The 16,507-nt window shown below is 58.0% G+C and overlaps 1 protein-coding gene, 1 long non-coding RNA gene and 9 other non-coding genes across 11 annotated transcripts; 5 read left to right on the top strand and 6 right to left on the bottom strand.

Annotated features, from left to right (window-relative positions):
- Positions 1-342: 342 nt before the first annotated feature.
- LOC115608963 lies at positions 343-3,083 on the bottom strand. The gene is made up of 4 exons (XR_003991697.1): positions 2,743-3,083; positions 2,280-2,315; positions 1,821-2,042; positions 343-635 (listed from the first exon to the last, which is right to left on the bottom strand). It is a non-coding gene; the product is annotated as an uncharacterized LOC115608963 (long non-coding RNA).
- Positions 3,084-4,161: 1,078 nt separating this feature from the next.
- FTCD (formimidoyltransferase cyclodeaminase) lies at positions 4,162-10,478 on the bottom strand. The gene is made up of 14 exons (XM_030488542.1): positions 10,321-10,478; positions 9,046-9,229; positions 8,672-8,800; positions 8,417-8,505; positions 8,049-8,228; positions 7,822-7,959; positions 7,389-7,520; positions 6,700-6,761; positions 6,273-6,405; positions 5,971-6,132; positions 5,370-5,413; positions 5,159-5,297; positions 4,508-4,603; positions 4,162-4,300 (listed from the first exon to the last, which is right to left on the bottom strand). The coding sequence occupies exons 1-14, from the start codon at positions 10,372-10,374 to the stop codon at positions 4,214-4,216; spliced, it is 1,629 nt and encodes a 542-aa protein (XP_030344402.1). The 5' UTR covers positions 10,375-10,478; the 3' UTR covers positions 4,162-4,213.
- A 356-nt stretch (positions 10,479-10,834) lies between these two features.
- On the bottom strand, positions 10,835-10,916 carry TRNAS-CGA. Its single transcript has one exon. It is a non-coding gene; the product is annotated as a tRNA-Ser (tRNA).
- Positions 10,917-11,175: 259 nt separating this feature from the next.
- Positions 11,176-11,247, top strand: TRNAP-AGG. Its single transcript has one exon. It is a non-coding gene; the product is annotated as a tRNA-Pro (tRNA).
- Positions 11,248-11,538: 291 nt separating this feature from the next.
- On the bottom strand, positions 11,539-11,610 carry TRNAA-UGC. Its single transcript has one exon. It is a non-coding gene; the product is annotated as a tRNA-Ala (tRNA).
- A 377-nt stretch (positions 11,611-11,987) lies between these two features.
- On the bottom strand, positions 11,988-12,059 carry TRNAP-UGG. Its single transcript has one exon. It is a non-coding gene; the product is annotated as a tRNA-Pro (tRNA).
- A 530-nt stretch (positions 12,060-12,589) lies between these two features.
- TRNAP-AGG lies at positions 12,590-12,661 on the bottom strand. Its single transcript has one exon. It is a non-coding gene; the product is annotated as a tRNA-Pro (tRNA).
- A 1,354-nt stretch (positions 12,662-14,015) lies between these two features.
- On the top strand, positions 14,016-14,087 carry TRNAP-UGG. The gene has a single exon. It is a non-coding gene; the product is annotated as a tRNA-Pro (tRNA).
- Positions 14,088-14,542: 455 nt separating this feature from the next.
- TRNAP-AGG lies at positions 14,543-14,614 on the top strand. The gene has a single exon. It is a non-coding gene; the product is annotated as a tRNA-Pro (tRNA).
- A 173-nt stretch (positions 14,615-14,787) lies between these two features.
- TRNAA-UGC lies at positions 14,788-14,859 on the top strand. The gene has a single exon. It is a non-coding gene; the product is annotated as a tRNA-Ala (tRNA).
- Positions 14,860-15,628: 769 nt separating this feature from the next.
- Positions 15,629-15,702, top strand: TRNAT-AGU. The gene has a single exon. It is a non-coding gene; the product is annotated as a tRNA-Thr (tRNA).
- Positions 15,703-16,507: the final 805 nt, after the last annotated feature.

Here is a 16,507-nt window from a genome sequence, read left to right as displayed (position 1 = left end):
GCCGTGGCAATGAACAAAACAAAACTAAAGCAGCAGCAAGGGCAGTCCCGGGTTGAAAGGGTTGTGGTGGTGAAAGCGCTGCCAGGGTTTTCACCTTTCCTAGTGAGCATGGCACGGTCCCATGGCTCAGAGGCTTCAGAAAGGCAGTTCACTACTTCTTCCTCTTAATAATTACCCTGGCTTGAAGGATGGCAAACCATACAGCCCAGCAAGGAGAAAGCTATGGCATTCCCCAGCCAGCCCTTGTGCTCCAGCTGGGAAAAGCTAAGGGTTTCTACAGGCAGTGGGATCCATGTTAGCAGCAAGCGTCATCGCACAGGAAAAACCACACTGACACCAGCAGACTGCAAAACCAGCATTGTGATACTGCCCTGCTTTCCATGGGCTCTCCCAAAAGACAGCAGGCAGAGCCCATTGTCTCACAGTGAGTTCAGGTCAAAGAATTTACAAGGTAAAAACAGGAAAAATCACTCAACAGGCAAAATGCAGCTCTAAGAGAAAGGGGAAAAGAGTAGAGCAAGGTGCAGGTGGTTCCCACGAGGCATTTGGCTTTGTGTCTCATTGCTTCAATGTGATGGGAGTAGGAGATGTCCTCTTCTGTCAGAGTCAGGGCTGCTGCTTGAGCTGCTGGAGTGCTGGAGGAGATAAAGCAACTTAAGGGTAGCACAGAAACAATCCCCTTTCACACCATTTCTGATCTGTGTTGGTGATCCTACAAGAAACCTGGAGAGGGGCTTTGGACAAGGGCCTGTAGGGACAGGACAAGGGGAATGGCTTGAACCTGCCAGAGGGGAGATTGAGATGAGCTCTGAGGCAGAAGCTCTTCCCTGTGAGGGTGCTGAGGCGCTGGCACAGACTTTTCCCAGAGAAGCTGTGGCTGCCCCATCCCTGGCAGTGTTCGAGGCCAGGATGGACACAGGGGCTTGGAGCAACCTGCTCTAGTGGAAGGTGTCCCTGTCCGTGGCAGGGAGTTGGAACTGGATGATCTTAAGGTTCCTTCCAACCCAAACCATTCTGTGATACAATTCTATGACTGTGGTGGAGTGAACCTACAGGAGAGTCAGCACCACAGCCTCAGAACAGTAAACCCCAGCTGGGATCCCTTGACTTGAAAGTGAAACAGCTACTATCATTATCACCACAATCTTTATTGCAATGCTGTTATAAACCACGTTTTAGAGCTTGGAGTCACGCTTTTTCTGCTTGGAGAATATAATTACGGGCATATCATGGGAGGGATGGGGTTTTATCATTATTTTCAAGGCTGAACAAGCAATTAGGCAAAGTCCAGAAGGGTCCTGCCCTCTGTCAGCAAGGGTGAACATTAAGCTGGATCACTTTCAGAGGTATCACACCCATTCAGAAGCTGATGGATTGCTTTGTTTGGGAAATGCTTCTACCCTGGACGGTGGAACTGCGGTCTTGTTTAGCAGTCCCTCACTCAGACCTGCTCCAGATGGTGCCTATCACTGGCATGGCATTTTCTGCAGCATCTACTCCTGGCATAGAGAATTGCTTTTCCTTTCTTTGGTGTTTGGGATTTGGTTTGTTGGTTTGGTTTGGTTTAAGAAGGAACTTAAGTGGGATTTAATACACCCTGAGCTGTGTCACTGTTTCAAATGGCTTCAAGAAATTTCATGGATCGCCTGAAATGACTCAGGCTTGCCTATTTATTAACCAAACAGGAGTCTCCATGTCTAAAAACAACCGACTTCTAGGTTTTGGCAGCCTGGTCCAGCTGGGACCCCCAGTTGCCCAAGCTAGATTCTATGGCATAAGGAAAGGGGTGTGAAGGACTTACAACAGAGATTCACTTTTACCTTGCCTCTGTGGTGCTTGGAGAGCTCCTTCTCATCTTTCTTAATGGTGCTTCGGAGGGCAGTGAGGGTGTCCCGGAGGATGGTGCTCATGGTGATGATGCCCTGGGTGGTGGGGACCAGGCGGAGGGTGGCCAGAGGGATGGCCAACATGGGGGCCTGCAGGGTGGGGAGGGGAGGGACCAGGGTGATGTGGTCCTGGTGGCGGCGCCCCGCCATGTCCACCTAGGAAGAAGAGGGATTTGTTAGCAAGCAGAACAGGGCTCATCTTCGGCAGACAATGCAGGGAGGTGGCGTACCCATGCACCCAAAGGACACCTCCCAGTCCACCCCCTCCCCACACATGATGCCCCACTCCCCTTTGGTACACAGGTAATCCCCCTGGGTGCCCATGGCTATTGCACTGAGCTCCGCAATGGCTGTGTGGTACCCACGGTCCTGCCCAACCCCACAGCCCCTCACCTGGGTGTGGGCTCGACATCCTCTGTGGCCCCGAGCCTGCAAGGGAAGGACAAGCACCATTAGTGACACCTCCTGTTGTGGGGACACCATCGCCCTGCCAGCAGCCAGGACTCAGCTCCTCTATCCCAGCCCCTGAGCCCACAATCGCTCCCCCAGGAGCGTATCCCCCCGCAGACCCCAAAAGCCTCCCCGTCCCTTTGGGTGACAGCACCAGCTGTAAGAAGGGCTGTCCCCACCTCTGTGCACCTCAAACCCTGTACATGTGGTTTCCATCATCAATGGAAACAATGAACCAAGCCTGGGTGCCAGCCCATGTCCTTGTGGATGTCAAGGGGCTGAGGACACCATGTCTTGGTGCAGTGCCAGCCATGGGGACAGTGCACCCTGACCCATGGGTGCCCACACTCCCATTGTCCCCTGCTCTGTGCCTGGTGCTGATGCCTCGGGAACCTCTTCCACTCACCGGATGTACACAGGGAAGCGCCGGTCAGAAGCGATGCTGCAGCACCCTCTGGAAGCACCGCTGCCAGCAGCACCCCGATCACCGTCCTCGTCGCCCCTTAAATAGCAGAGCCCTGCCCAGGGGAGTACAGGAGGGCGCAGCAGGAAGGGGTGACACCAGATGGAACACCAGGTAGAATCGGTGGCACCACTCCCATCGCCTGTCACCATGGGCACGCTGGAAACATCAACACTCCACTCCCAGCTGCACAAAGGTCCCACAGGGCTGTTAAACGCAGGGATTGGAGGGTGATGGTTTCAGCTCCTGCTCATGGTGGAGGCCACAAGGATGATCAGGGGCTGAAGCACCTCCCGTGTGAAGACAGGCTGAGAAAGTTGAGGCTGTTCAGCCTGGAGAAGAGAAGCTGTGTGGAGACCTCAGAGCAGCTTCCAGTGTCTGAAGGGGGCTACGAGGATGCTGGAGAGGGGCTCTTCATTAGGGACTGTAGTGACAGAACAAGGGGTGATGGGTTCAAACTGAAACAGGGGAAGTTCAGGTTGGATATAAGGAAGAAGCTCTTTACTGTGAGGGTGCGGAGGCACTGGCACAGGTTGCCCAGAGAAGCTGTGGCTGCCCCATCCCTGGCAGTGTTCAAGGCCAGGTTGGACACAGGGGCTTGGAGCAACCTGATCTAGTGGAAGGTGTCCCTGTCCGTGGCAGAGGGTTGGAACTTGATGATTTCGAGGTTCTCTCCAACCCAAACCATTCTATGGTTCTATGATGGGGTCAGGCTCAGTGGTCCCAGCATGGGCACCGGATTTGGGGTCAGGAGCTGGCGCAGGGAGGGGGGTCACCCTCCTGCAGGCACTGCTGTGGGACAATGAGGCTCAGGGTCCAGCTAATGACTCACTATGACACTGCTCGGGCTGCTGCCGTGGCTTGTGGGTGGAGGAGCTGATATCTGCCATCAGACCCAGGTAACAAAGACAAGAGGCAAGGCTCCTTCCGTCCCATCCCCGTCTTCCTGCTAACACCTTGATACTGCCCTGTGTTTGACAATGCTCCCTTCCCGGAGCAGTAAACAATGCAATGGGCTGGGCTTGTCACGCACCATCAGAAAGAGACTGTGCCCCAGCCCTGTGGGCACAGGAACACACTGGGGTGTGTGGGGTCAGGAGGAGGCCACACTTTGGGTTCTCTTCCTGGGCAGCATCATGGGGTCCCTGCCATCCCCCTCCATCAGGATCCCTGTGGCCACAGGCACTGCCAGCCTAATCGGCTCCTTCTGCCCCAGGGATAGGGGAATGAAGACTGGAGTCTGACCCCCAGGCAGCAAAACCCACCCTTGGCCAGGTCAAGGTGAGCAGGGGACATGACGCTGGGATCTGCCTGAGCAGAGCAGCTCTCCCGAGCCAGATACTGAAGGAGCCCAGGCAGGGATAATCATGTTTCCCAGCTGTATTTGCCACTGCAGAGCTCCTCTCAGGCCCTCTCAGGCCACCCGCTTCTCCAGCAGCACCAGCACAAGCGCCGAGCTTTGCTTTGCCTCCTCCAGGAGCCCAGAGACCTTCTGTGACATCTGCATGAGGAGCAAGAAGGTGCATCATTCGCCACCTTGTCCAACAGGACAGAATAGCCATCCACCATCCACCCCATGCATCCCACTGGGGGCAAAAGGAGGGAGTACCCAGGCATGAGGGCTCCCAGGGGCTTCATCTCCATCTCTGTCCCACCTCATCCCCACCACCATGGCCAAGGCACACACATACACACAGCCCCTGCTTACCGCAAGCTTGAACTCCTCATCCGTTATGTCTTTGAGGTTGATCATGACATTGAAGTAAGCTCCGAACACAGCCGCTTCCAGCATTTTGGCGCCCACCTAGGAAAGAGGCTTGCGGGGAGCTCTCCTGCTGAATCAGAGCCCCACCACATGGCCCTGCAGCAGGGCAGACCCTTATGCTGCAGGACTCCCACCCTCCGTGACCCAGCAGCATACCACACTTTCCAATCCAGTATTTTCAGCACTGGGAACCATTCCACTGCATGGAATGCCCCATCCCTGGCAGTGTTCAAGGCCAGGTTGGACACAGGGGCTTGGAGCAACCTGCTCTAGTGGAAGGTGTCCCTGCCCGTGGCAGGGGGTTGGGACGGGGTGAGCTTTAAGGTCCCTTCCAACCCAAACCATTCCATGACTCGTGGCCTTGCTACAGAGATGGAAAAACTCAGGCAAGGGCTGGTGGATGTCAACTCTTGTAACAAGGGTTACAAGCTGCCTAAAATTTAGTGGGTGAAAACCACTGGGCAGTTTGGGAAGCATGGATGGAGAGATGCATCCTGGAGGTCAGGACACGATGGGATGCCTTGCAGGGAAAAGCAGTGAGCCCGGCAGTCTCCAAAGCCCCAGCCAGGGCAGCACGTGAGCATGGGGCTGTACCTGGATGTCGGATTTGCAGGCCAGGTTGCAATGGCGTGCCAGCTCCTTCAGAGCAGGCCAGAGCCCGCTCACCTTCTCTGCCAGGGCACAGGGCACCCTCACGGCTGTCTTCAGCCCCTCCTGCATGGCAGCCGTGCGCCTGGGAAGGGGAACATGAGCACTGCATGGCCATGCTCCTCCCCATCTGCATGTCCCCTCCAGCACAGCTCACCTCTCCTGCTCTTCAGGGGTGCTTTTGGGCAGCTTCAAAGCCTCCTGCAGGCAAAGAAAATTAGATTTGCTGCCATTCACTCCCAGACCCTTATGTGCCTTGCACTGGGGGCCAGGGCAGACACAGTAGCTCCCATGCTCTCGGAAACCCTCTTTAGGTGATGCATGGAGACCTCAGAGCAGCTTCCAGTATCCGAAGGGGACCTACAAGGATGCCAGAGAGGGACTTTCTGTCAGGGACTGTAGTGATAGGACAAGGGGTGATGGGTTCAAGTTGAAACAGGGGAAGTTCAGGTTAGGTATGAGGAAGAAGTTCTTCCCTGTGAGGGTGGTGAGGCGCTAGTATAGGTTGCCCAAAGAAGTGGTAAATGCTCCACCCCTGGCAGTGTTCAAGGCCAGGTTGGACAGAGCCTTGGGCAACATGGTCTAGTGCGAGGCGTCCCTGTGGCAGGGGGTTGAAACTGGGTGATGTTAAGTTCCTTTCCAACCCAAACCATTCTATGATCCTATGTCACTTCCCCTGGTCCTGTCTTGGGTCAAGGTCACAGCCCTGTTCCTAAGGACACCAGGGAGCAGCAGTGCTGGCTTTGGTGGGACCTTACCATGTAGCTGCTGAAGGCGCGGGAGTCAGCATCCACCATCACCACCAGCTCATCCATGGCCTGGTGGAAGGTGGGGATCAGCTTCCTCATGATGGGGTCCAGCGCCTCAAACTGCCTCTTCCCATAGCTCATCAGCCCCACCATGCAACCCAGCGCTGCTCCCTGTGACGGCATGGCAGTAAATCCTCCATCAGGACACATCACCCACCACTACAGCCATGTCAGCTCCCCTTGGGGGGCTTGGCACAGCCAGAGGACCGCCCCAGGCAGGCAGGGACCCCATCCCAGCATGGGGCACGCACCAGGGCACCCGTGGCTGCAGACACAGAGCCTCCTCCCGGTGCTGCTGATCTCGCACCGACCGCTCGCACGAAGGCACCCAGTGGCTTGGCCACCAGCCCTCCATCACCAGCCTCTCCTGCCTGCACCAGGTACCTGCAGCACAGCAGCCCTGGGGGTCAGCACCCACACCACAACCACCACCCGCTCCCTTCTCCAACAGGTTTGCATCCACCCCATTGAAACCTGCTCCTGCTGCCTTGCCAGAGACACCTGGAATCCCCCCCAGCATGTCCACAACCATTTGGGAGCAGGGACCACCCCATGCCTGCACAACACCCGGCAGAGATGCTCTCCCAAAACAAGCTGAATGGAGGACACAGGCAGCAGGATCCCCCCCATCCAGGCAGGGATGGGCACCGTGATGAGAAGCAGGATGGGGATCCCTACTCGATGATGCGCTCCCCGGGGTGAAACGGAGCCAGGGAGTCGAGGCCCAGCCGGCTGACCACCTGCAAGGAGCAGCACTGCCACGTCAGTCCCATTGCATCCTCATTCCCTGTTGTTCATTAACCAGGGGTGATCCCGCCCTAGGCAGAGTTACAGGGGCCATCACCCCGGGTGGCACCTGCCTGTCTCAGCCCATCCCAGCCCATCCCAGACTCAGGGGCAGACGCCCGCAAACAACTGGGAACTGCACCAGTAAATCATTAGCTTGCTCTTATCTAGCACCTTCTCCATAGGGTGGAAAAGTACCTCCCTTGTGCAGCTGAAAAGCAGAGCCTGTCTCTTTGTTTTCAGCTTATGCTGGCCCTGCAGCAGCTTCCCATAATGCCCCACACTGTCCCTGAGCTCTGCAGGGGTCTCCTTCCCCTCCTGGCCTCCATGCAGGCAAGAAGGGGAGCTGCTGCTCGTGCTCTGTCCTCACAGGATAGGCTCTCTGCTCCCTAGAGCACCTCAGCATCCCCTTATCCCCCTCACTGTGCCCTCACAGCTTGCCAAGAACCATCCCGGTGACAAGTGTCATGCCTGGAGGCTGCCATGGTCACAAATCTCTGCTCAGGGCCAGTTTGGGAGGCTGGGGGTGTGTTTCTCTCATGATCCCACCCTTGTGTTGGTACCAGGAAGAGGCACATTACCAGCCTGATCTTCTGTTCCTCCTCCAGGATGAAGAGGTTTTCCTTCTTCATGTAAAATTCGGCTGCGTCCAGCAAGGCTTTCTTGGGGACAAGCCCCACCAACTGGGACCCTACCACAGGGAGACTCAGTGCCTGTGAAAGACATCAGAAACATGACTGTCCCCAGAGTTACCTGCCCTACCACCACTATCACCCCAGCCTTTAGTTCCTCATCCCTTCTCGGGACCTGGAGAGCTCATGGAAAAGCCATCAGTGGAGGAGCTGAGGCAAGGCACTGAGCTTGTGTGGTTTTCATGCCATTCAGCGCCCTACCCAGCTTGGCTGAACCGAGTGCGAGGTAAAGCAGAGCCTGACTTTGGGATTGGGAGAAAAACCTGGAGGGAGACATCCTCTGCAAAGCCCCTATTGAAACAAGTACGGTGTGCTGACTCACCTTGGCATCTCGGCACACCTCCTCATAGACGGCATGGAGCGGCGTGGTCTCAAAGTCCAGCAGGTTTGTTGAAACCTGGGCTATATTCTCTTCCTCCAGATACCAGCCAATGCCCTGCACCTTCTTCAAGCGCCCAGGCTGCCAAGAACTTCCATGGTCAAGGCATGGCCCGGGAGGACCAGGAACAAATGGGTCTGGTCCCAGCGTGCTGCTGGCACAGGGGGTACCTGGTCAGTGCCGCGCCCCTGCTCACGGATGTTGAGGGCAATGCGATGAGCCAGCTCCTTGGTGCACAGCAGGTTGATGTTGTACGCGATAAGGAAGGTCCGGGCACCCGTGACAGTGGCTCCCCACCGGGAGACAAAGGTTGGGGGCCCAAAATCAGGAGCCCATTCTGGTTTTGCAAGCTGGGAAGGAGAAGCTCATGGGCTGGTGCTGCCGAGGGATGGGCATCTCCCGCCTCAGCCAATATCCACCACAACCACCTCCATGGTCAGCAGCACCCCAAGCATTCCACCAGCTCCTTGCTGTGCCAGCCCCCAGCACTCTCCCTGAAGCTGGGGAGATGCAGCTCTGCTCTGCCCAGTGCTGTCACCTTCTCGGGGAGCGCCTCATACTCCCCGGCGCGGATGGTGGGCAGAGCTTTCCTGCTCTCCTCCTGTGCTGCTTCTCCATACAGGTAAACTGCAAGACAGAGCTGGGGGTGAGCGCTGCTAGGTAAAGGGCTGGTCATCACCTAGCAGGGTGCAGTTTTTGCCCATTTGGGAGCAAACCTCATTTGGTTAAGGTTTTGCAGAAGGTGTGCAGATTGTCCACAGCTGGAAGCAGGCAGTGGTGGGACCCCACTTACCAGGCACCCCCAGCTCTGCTGCCAAGCGCTGCCCGAAGACATGGGCGCAGGTAACGCACTCCTCCATGCTGACATTCATCACAGGCACGAAGGGGCAGACGTCCAAGACCCCCATGCGAGGGTGTTCACCTGGAAAGGGGGCAGATATAGGAACTGGGAAAATCAAGCAAAGGAGGGAGAATGGCCCTTTTTCGCAGCCTCTTTTGCAGACTGGGCACTGCTGCTGCAAGGAAAGTTGAGTTTGTGGCAGTAATGTCTACTCCAGCTCACGGACAGAAGCGATTCAGCCTCTCTAGGCTGGGAGGATGAGCAGGGGTCCCACCACCATCCATCCCAGCTTGCTGCGTGCTGTGCTTGGCCACCCCCAAGCTCACCCTTGTGCCGGCTCATGTCGATGAGCTGCCCGGCCACACGGGCTGCGCTCAGTGCCCCTTCGATGACAGCCTCAGGGGTGCCCACGAAGGTGTAGACGGTGCGGTTGGTGGAAGCTCCAGCATCCACATCCAGCAGCACGCAGCCCGGCGTGCGGGAGATGGCCTGTCCCAGCGCATCGATCACCTGCATGGCAGTGAAGGGGGGCTGAGATGGATGGACCCCCACCACAGACCCTCAGTGTGAAGGTGCCACAGGGGAGCAGGGGTTGGCTGCCTTTGGGTATTTTCAGCACTAGCAAGGCAGGGGATGCCTTTTCTTAGCTCGTCCCCCTTCCTACCGGAGCTGGGGATGACCCCATCCATGATCAGTGGGGATGCAGCCCTGTGCTGCAGAGGATGCAGGATCCAAGGGCACAATCATCACACTTATACCCAGGGGGCTTGGGACACCCCTGGCTCTCAGTGAGCCCCAAACCTGCCATGGTTTAAAGCAGCTTCCAGTGCCTAAAGGGGGCCAACAAGAAATCTGGAGAGGGGCTTTGGACAAGGGCATGGAGTGACAGGACGTGAGGGCTTGAAGGTGAATGGTAGATTTAGATTAAATATTAGGAAGTTCTTCCCTGTGAGGGTGCTGAGGCGCTGGCACAGGGTGCCCAGAGAAGCTGTGGCTGCCCCATCCCTGGCAGTGTTCAAGGCCAGGTTGGACACAGGGGCTTGGAGCAACCTGCTCTAGTGGAAGGTGCCCCTGCCTGTGGCAGGGGGTTGGGACTGGGTGAGCTTTAAGGTCCCTTCCAACGCAAACCAGTCTGGGATTCTATGATTCTGTGGTGGGGGAAGAGACACCCGGCTGCAACTGCATGTCACAGACACCATCACAAATTGCTGTTCCTGAGAATACAGTCCCCTGCGTGCTTCAAAACAGATTTCGATCTGCAAAGCCTGTTCCCTGGCGGAAGCAGTGGTTTTATTGATATCTGGAGGTTGCTGAATTCCCTGCCCTCGGCAGGACCAAAGTTCAGCCTAAGGCCATGCCCAGCACAAAGCCCATTAACACAGATGGCATGTTTTGGGACAATAACTGCAAGCAATCTTTCTCTAAGGGGAGACCACCCTGAGCCCTAGAGCTACAGCAACCTGCAGGCGGTGGGCAGGGGGAGGTCTGAGTCCCCCCACTTCTCACCTAGGTGCCATAAGGGAGCAGGGGCTGGCTGCCTTTAGGTATCATCAGCACCCCGACATCACCCACCCCGCAGCCCTCTCTGCGCACTCACTTACCTCTTTGTTATTCCCCTCTGAGAAGTTAGGGACACACTCCACCAGCTTGGCCATGGTACTAGGGTCTGCCTGCGGCCCCTGGCTCAGCTTCTTGTGCCCTGTGGGTTTTCCTGCCCAAATTGTCCCACTGTGGAATGAAAGAGTTCCCAGTATCCAACCAGTTGCCTCTTCCCCAAGCCAGTTTCTCATTAACTGCATTGATCTGTGGCCAGAAAATGGTCTTGTACAAACAATGTGGTCACTGCTCTGTGACTGGAGCAGCTCCAGGCACAAGGGTGATGACTGCTCACCAGCACCAGCCTACACCACTAATTACCAACAAGCACTAATTAATTGCTAGGAGAAGGTCATACCACATGATGAAAAGCATCTGCTGCACGCAGCACCATACTGTGGCTATTGGATGGGGCAGCCTGCTCCTGGCCAAGGCACAGCAAGAGGACCACCAGTACTCCGTGGTGATGAGTGTCAGATGCTCCACAGGGCCCCAGTGCGGGCACTTGGTAAAATCTGTCGCTGTGAGCAGGATTCGAACCTGCGCAGGGAAACCCTATTGGATTTCGAGTCCAACGCCTTCACCCCTCGGCCATCACAGCCCCAGCCCTGGGCACCCCGGGGGGGCGCCTGCCCTGTCCACCGGGCGCCCCCTGCTCCCCCCAGGCACCCCGTTGTCCTGGGAAGTCTCCGGGGTGTCCGGTGCATCCGGCACAGGCCCCATCCCCGCTCTGCTGCTGGGGCTGGGGCAGGGCCCGTCCCCAAACAGCATCTGCTGGGCCCCGGGGTCCCTGGGCACAGCGACCCCCCAGCACCCCGGTGCCGGCACATTTTGGGGGTGCCCGGGCAGCTGCACACCCCGGCTCGTTGGTCTAGGGGTATGATTCTCGCTTAGGGTGCGAGAGGTCCCGGGTGCAACTCCCGGACGAGCCCTGCTTTTGGGCACAGCCGGGGTGATGCCGCCTGGCACAGTTGCACATGAGGCCTCCCCAGCTCCTGCCAACACCAGCATTGGCTCCGAGCGCCCTGGGGAAGGGACACGAGGTGCCCCTGCACCCTGCAGCACCCAGGCAGGGCAGGGAAAGAGCCGGGGGCAGTTCTCCACAGGCTGCTGGTCCCGGGAAGCAGCCCCAAGCCAGGGGTGCTCACAGGCAGCCCCAGGGCTTTTTGGGGTCAGTGGGGGGGGCTCTGGCAGCCAAGGTGGTGTGGGGAGGCAAAAGGAGGTGGAGATGCTGGGGGTTGAACCCAGGGCCTCTTACATGCAAAGCAAGCGCTCTCCCACTGAGCTACATCCCCTCTGCTGCAGGGGCAGCCCTGGGCACCTCCACAAGTGCCCTCGCCCCACACCGCTGCCCCACTGCCACCGCTCACCCTGCTCTGCCCCAGCGCCCTCACCCCAAAAACAAATCTCAGAGCAGCACCCGTCTGCTCTGCACTGCCCAGGGCCGCGCCAAAGGCCCTTTCCCACCCTGTGCCCCATCTGCCTCCTGCCCACAGCCCTGCGGCACCTTCTGCCGGCTCTTGGAGTCCATCCCCAGCACAGGGACATGCCCAGCCAGGCCGGGCCCCGACACCCCTGTGCTGGGCACCACTGCCATTGTTCTCCCAGGTTAACCTGCTCTGGTTAATGCCAAGGTCCCCGCGCCACTTCGGAAGGTGGGTGCCCAAAAGCAGGGCTCGTCCGGGAGTTGAACCCGGGACCTCTCGCACCCAAAGCGAGAATCATACCCCTAGACCAACGAGCCGGGGTGCTGGGCCCCATTGCACCCCATTGCAGCCCAGCCGCTGTGACCCACACACCTTTGGGAGTTTGGGGGGCAGTGGGGCAGTGTGTTTCCCTTGGCACGTTGTGGAAGCAGGAAGGTCCCTCTGTCTGTGGGGACCATGGACCCATGAACCCATGAGTCCATCAGATGAAGGTGGCTGTGGGGCATCATTTCCCAGCATCTCGCACTCCACCATCTCTGGGGTTTCTGTTGCTGTGTCAGGGTGGGCACGGAGCTGCTGCCGGAGCTGCAGTGCCACCACCCTGCCTGCACCATGCCCCACAGTCCCAAGGAGCACCGGGGATGCTGCCCACCGGGGATGTCACCCAATCTGTGTCCCATCCCTCATGGGCTGTGCCCAGTGGTGGGTGCCCAAAAGTACGTCATTGCACATGGGCCTTGTGTCCCTTCCCCAGGGCGCTCGGGGCCAATGCTGCTGTTGGCAGGAGCTGGGGAGGCCTCATGTGCAACTGTGCCAGGCAGCATCGCCCCGGCTGTGCCCAAAAGCAGGGCTCGTCCGGGAGTTGAACCCGGGACCTCTCGCACCCTAAGCGAGAATCATACCCCTAGACCAACGAGCCGGGGTGCGCAGCTGCCCGGGCACCCCCAAAATGTGCCAGCACCGGGGTGCTTGGGGGGTTGCTGTGCCCGGGGACCCCGCGGCCCAGCAGATGCTGTTTGGGGACAGGCCCTGCCCCAGCCCCAGCAGCAGAGTGGGGATGGGGCCTGTGCCGGATGCACTGGACACCCCGGAGACTTTCTCACTTCCAGGATAGTGGGGTGTCTGAGGGAAACTGGGACAGATTTTGGGGTGCCAGCAGTGCATAGGGACCCCCAATATACCCCTTGCTGTGGTTGTGATGGCCCCAGGGCAGGAGGGACACAGACATCCCACCAGGTTTTCCTGGTTTTGCAGTTCCAGGAAGGTAATATGGCATGAGGGAGGGTGCACCCCAACAAAGAAATCAGGCAAAACCACCAGAAGGTCTGCCTGGATGAACAAGGAGCTCCTGGGCAATCTCCAACACAAAAAGGAGGCCTACAGAGGGTGGAAGGAAAGAGTGCTTGCCTTTGAGGTATATAAAGATATTGTCCAAGCAGCCAGGGATTGGGTTAGGAAAACTAAAGCCCTCAATGAACTTAATCTGGTCATGGATATTAACGGTAACAAGGAAAGTTTCTATAGGTACATCAGTGATAAAAGGAAGATGAGGGAAAACGGAAGGAAATGGGAGACGTGGTTACCCAACACGAGGTACTCAACAACTCCTATGCCGAGGTCTTTTACCCCTGGTGCCCCGGGGTCCCTGGTCACAGCAACCCCCCAGCATCCCGGTGCTGGCTCCTGGACGAGCCCTGCTTTTGGGTACCCACTGCCTGGCACAGCCCATGGGGACAGGGCACAGCTGGGGTCACATCCCCTGTGGGCAGCTCTGCTGGGGGCTGCATCCACAAAAACATGTTCTCTTTCTGCCCCGGAGCCCTCCCAGGTCCCTCGACAGCCAAGAGGCATCCAAGGCCACCCAGTGCCTGCAAAGCCCCAAGCCCATGATCAGCAGCTCTGGCGAGCAGAGGAAGGAAGCAGCAACAGGAATTTTCAGGGAGTTACAAGAAAGCCAGGTCACAGGGGGACATTGGTTTTGAGGGATGCTGCATGGAGGAGCACGGTTTGGGGATGTTGCTGCAAAGGACTGGGCATTTCAGCCTCTATATGGCCTAAAGATGGTTTTGAGGAGTTGAAACTCCAGGGATGGAGGGCATGGGAGATGCTGGGCACTGGTGCCCCATGGCCATGGAGCAGCCACAGGCAGAGGGATCCCCCGGCTCCTACAACGTGCCAAGGGAAACACACTGCCCCACTGCACCCCAAACTCCCAAAGGTGTGTGGATCACAGCGGCTGGGCTGCAATGGGGTGCAATGGGGCCCAGCACCCCGGCTCGTTGGTCTAGGGGTATGATTCTCGCTTTGGGTGCGAGAGGTCCCGGGTTCAACTCCCGGACGAGCCCTGCTTTTGGGCACACACCACCGGGCACAGCCCATGAGGGAGAGGCATAGACCAGGTGACATCCCAAACGATCTTGGTGCGCCCCAGAAAAAGCAGGGCAGGCTTTGCCCATGGAAGCGCTCCTCTGGGAGCTGGACCCACATTCCTCTTGCATCTGAAGGTGGAGCCATACCACAAGCCTGCATTGGGTTCTCCTGCCCTCCTCCATGGCCCCACTGCTACTTGGTGTGCGTCCCCGCTGGCCCCATCCCCTGATCTTCCTGGGCATCTTTTTGTCCTGGGAAGCAGGAAAGTCTCTGGGATGCATCCAGCACAGTGACCCCGCTCTGCTGCTGGGCCTGGGGCAGGGCCCGTCCCCAAACAGCATCTGCTGGGCCGCGGGGTCCCTGGTCACAGAGACCACCTAGCACCCCGGTGCCAGCACAGTTTGGGGGTGCCCGGGCAGCTGCGCACCCCGGCTCGTTGGTCTAGGGGTATGATTCTCGCTTAGGGTGCGAGAGGTCCCGCGTTCAACTCCCGGACGAGCCCTGCTTTTGGACACCCACCTTCCAAAGTGGTGCAGGGACCTTGGCATAACCAGGACATGAGGGTGTGTTTTTGGGGTGAGGGCGCTGGGGCAGAGCAGGGTGAGCGGTGGCAGTGGGGCAGCGGTGTGGGGCGAGGGCACTTGTGGAGGTGCCCAGGGCTGCCCCTGCAGCAGAGGGGATGTAGCTCAGCGGGAGAGCGCTTGCTTTGCATGTAAGAGGCCCTGGGTTCAACCCCCAGCATCTCCACCTCCTTTTGCAGCCTGTACCCAAAAGCAGGGCTTATCGGACCCTGGAACTCTCCCCCTCTAAGAGACACTCATACCGCTGAACCAGCAAAACAACATGCACAGCTATGGCCCAGTGGAGATCCTCCACATGGACCCTGCCCCTGTCCCGCCATGCACCTATAAAGGAGAGCACAGAGGAGCTGCGGGTGCTGGCGTTGGGACCCTTCCCAGTGGAGGGTCCCATTTGTCCGCTGGCATACATGGAGGGTGCTGCAGGCCATGTTTCATCCTTGGCTTTTCAGCCTTCCGGCTGGGTGGCAATGGCTGAGGAGGTCTCTGTCCTCTTCCCATGTCCTCTACCCAGTGCTGGGGTCAGGACAGGTAGATGGAGCTGGGCGAGCATGGGTGCTCCAGCATCCACTGCACTGAGGATCTACTCTAGGCCACTCTCCTCCTTGCTTGTGTCTCATGCGTCTCTCAAAACAATGGAGACTTTGGGGTTGCCCGAGCCCTCAGAGGCCACACTGAGATAATCTGGGATGGCTTTGGGCACTCATGGGAAAAGGGAGGGGGACAGCAGGTCCCTGCAGAGGCTGGGACCCCAAAACCCAGCTGGTGCTGGTAGGGGATGTGTTGGGCTCCCTGTGCCTGAGCCAGCATTGGGGTACTCCCAGCAGAGATAGAGAAGGGTTTGGGATCCAGGGTACCCCAGACCTGAGGCAGCAGTGTGGGTCAGGGTGTGATGTGCACCCCATGGCAGCGGGGCACCCCATGTTGTGGGGCAGGCGGGCGCCATGGCTCAGCTGGTTAAAGCGCCTGTCTAGTAAACAGGAGATCCTGGGTTCGACTCCCAGTGGTGCCTGGCCCAGGGGCTGCTTTTCCTCCCTGCCCCAAGCTGGAGGCACTGCTGTGGGTCTTTGCAGTGGTGTCCCCTATTCCTCTGTGCCAGGCAACCCCACTCTGTGGGGAAGGAGCTCACAGTGAAGAGCTGACCCAAACCATTTCCAAACCCAGGGGATTTGGGACATAAAGAGGTACCTCCTATGCTGGCTGGACCTCCAACATATCTTCCCCATTCATTTGCACAACTGAGTTATGCAAGAAAACCCTCTGGACACAGGTTGGGGTGCGTGAGTGGTGGTGTGGGGCTGATGGAGACCTGTGACAAATACAGAGCCTGGGGCACACTCTTTTATAGCAAAAGTAAATGCCACCTCACCCTTTGCCACCCTCTGAACACAGGGACAGAAAGGAACATGGGGAGGGCCAGTCAAATGTGCTGGCAGGGTTCTGCGTGCCCAGCCAGGCTCTCCAGAAGACACCCTGAAGAACCAGCCACAGGTTTGCGGCTTTTGGTCAGAAAAGGGGGAAACATCCCCAAAAAAAGGGTCTGAAGGAGGGGATGAGGTGGCCAAATGGTGAAGGCGATGTGTGGGTTTGAATCCTACCTTCTCGGGTGCTCGGGGACCCCCAAGCCTGCTGCTGACCTTCCCTGCCCACTTTGGCGCTTTGCCTCTTGGAGGAGGTGTAACAGGCTGGCCTGTGGGCTTGGGGAGCAGAGGGGACAGGCATGGGAGCATGGCACCCAGCACGTTGCACTAAAGGGCAACACAGGTCCCTGAGCAAACCGGAGCAGGTTCGGCAAGTGAGAGCCGTAATGCAGAGGC

The sequence above is a fragment of the Strigops habroptila genome, chromosome 5 (genome assembly GCF_004027225.2).
Source record: "Strigops habroptila isolate Jane chromosome 5, bStrHab1.2.pri, whole genome shotgun sequence".
NCBI lineage: Eukaryota > Metazoa > Chordata > Aves > Psittaciformes > Psittacidae > Strigops > Strigops habroptila.
This window is presented reverse-complemented; position numbering and strand designations above follow the sequence as displayed.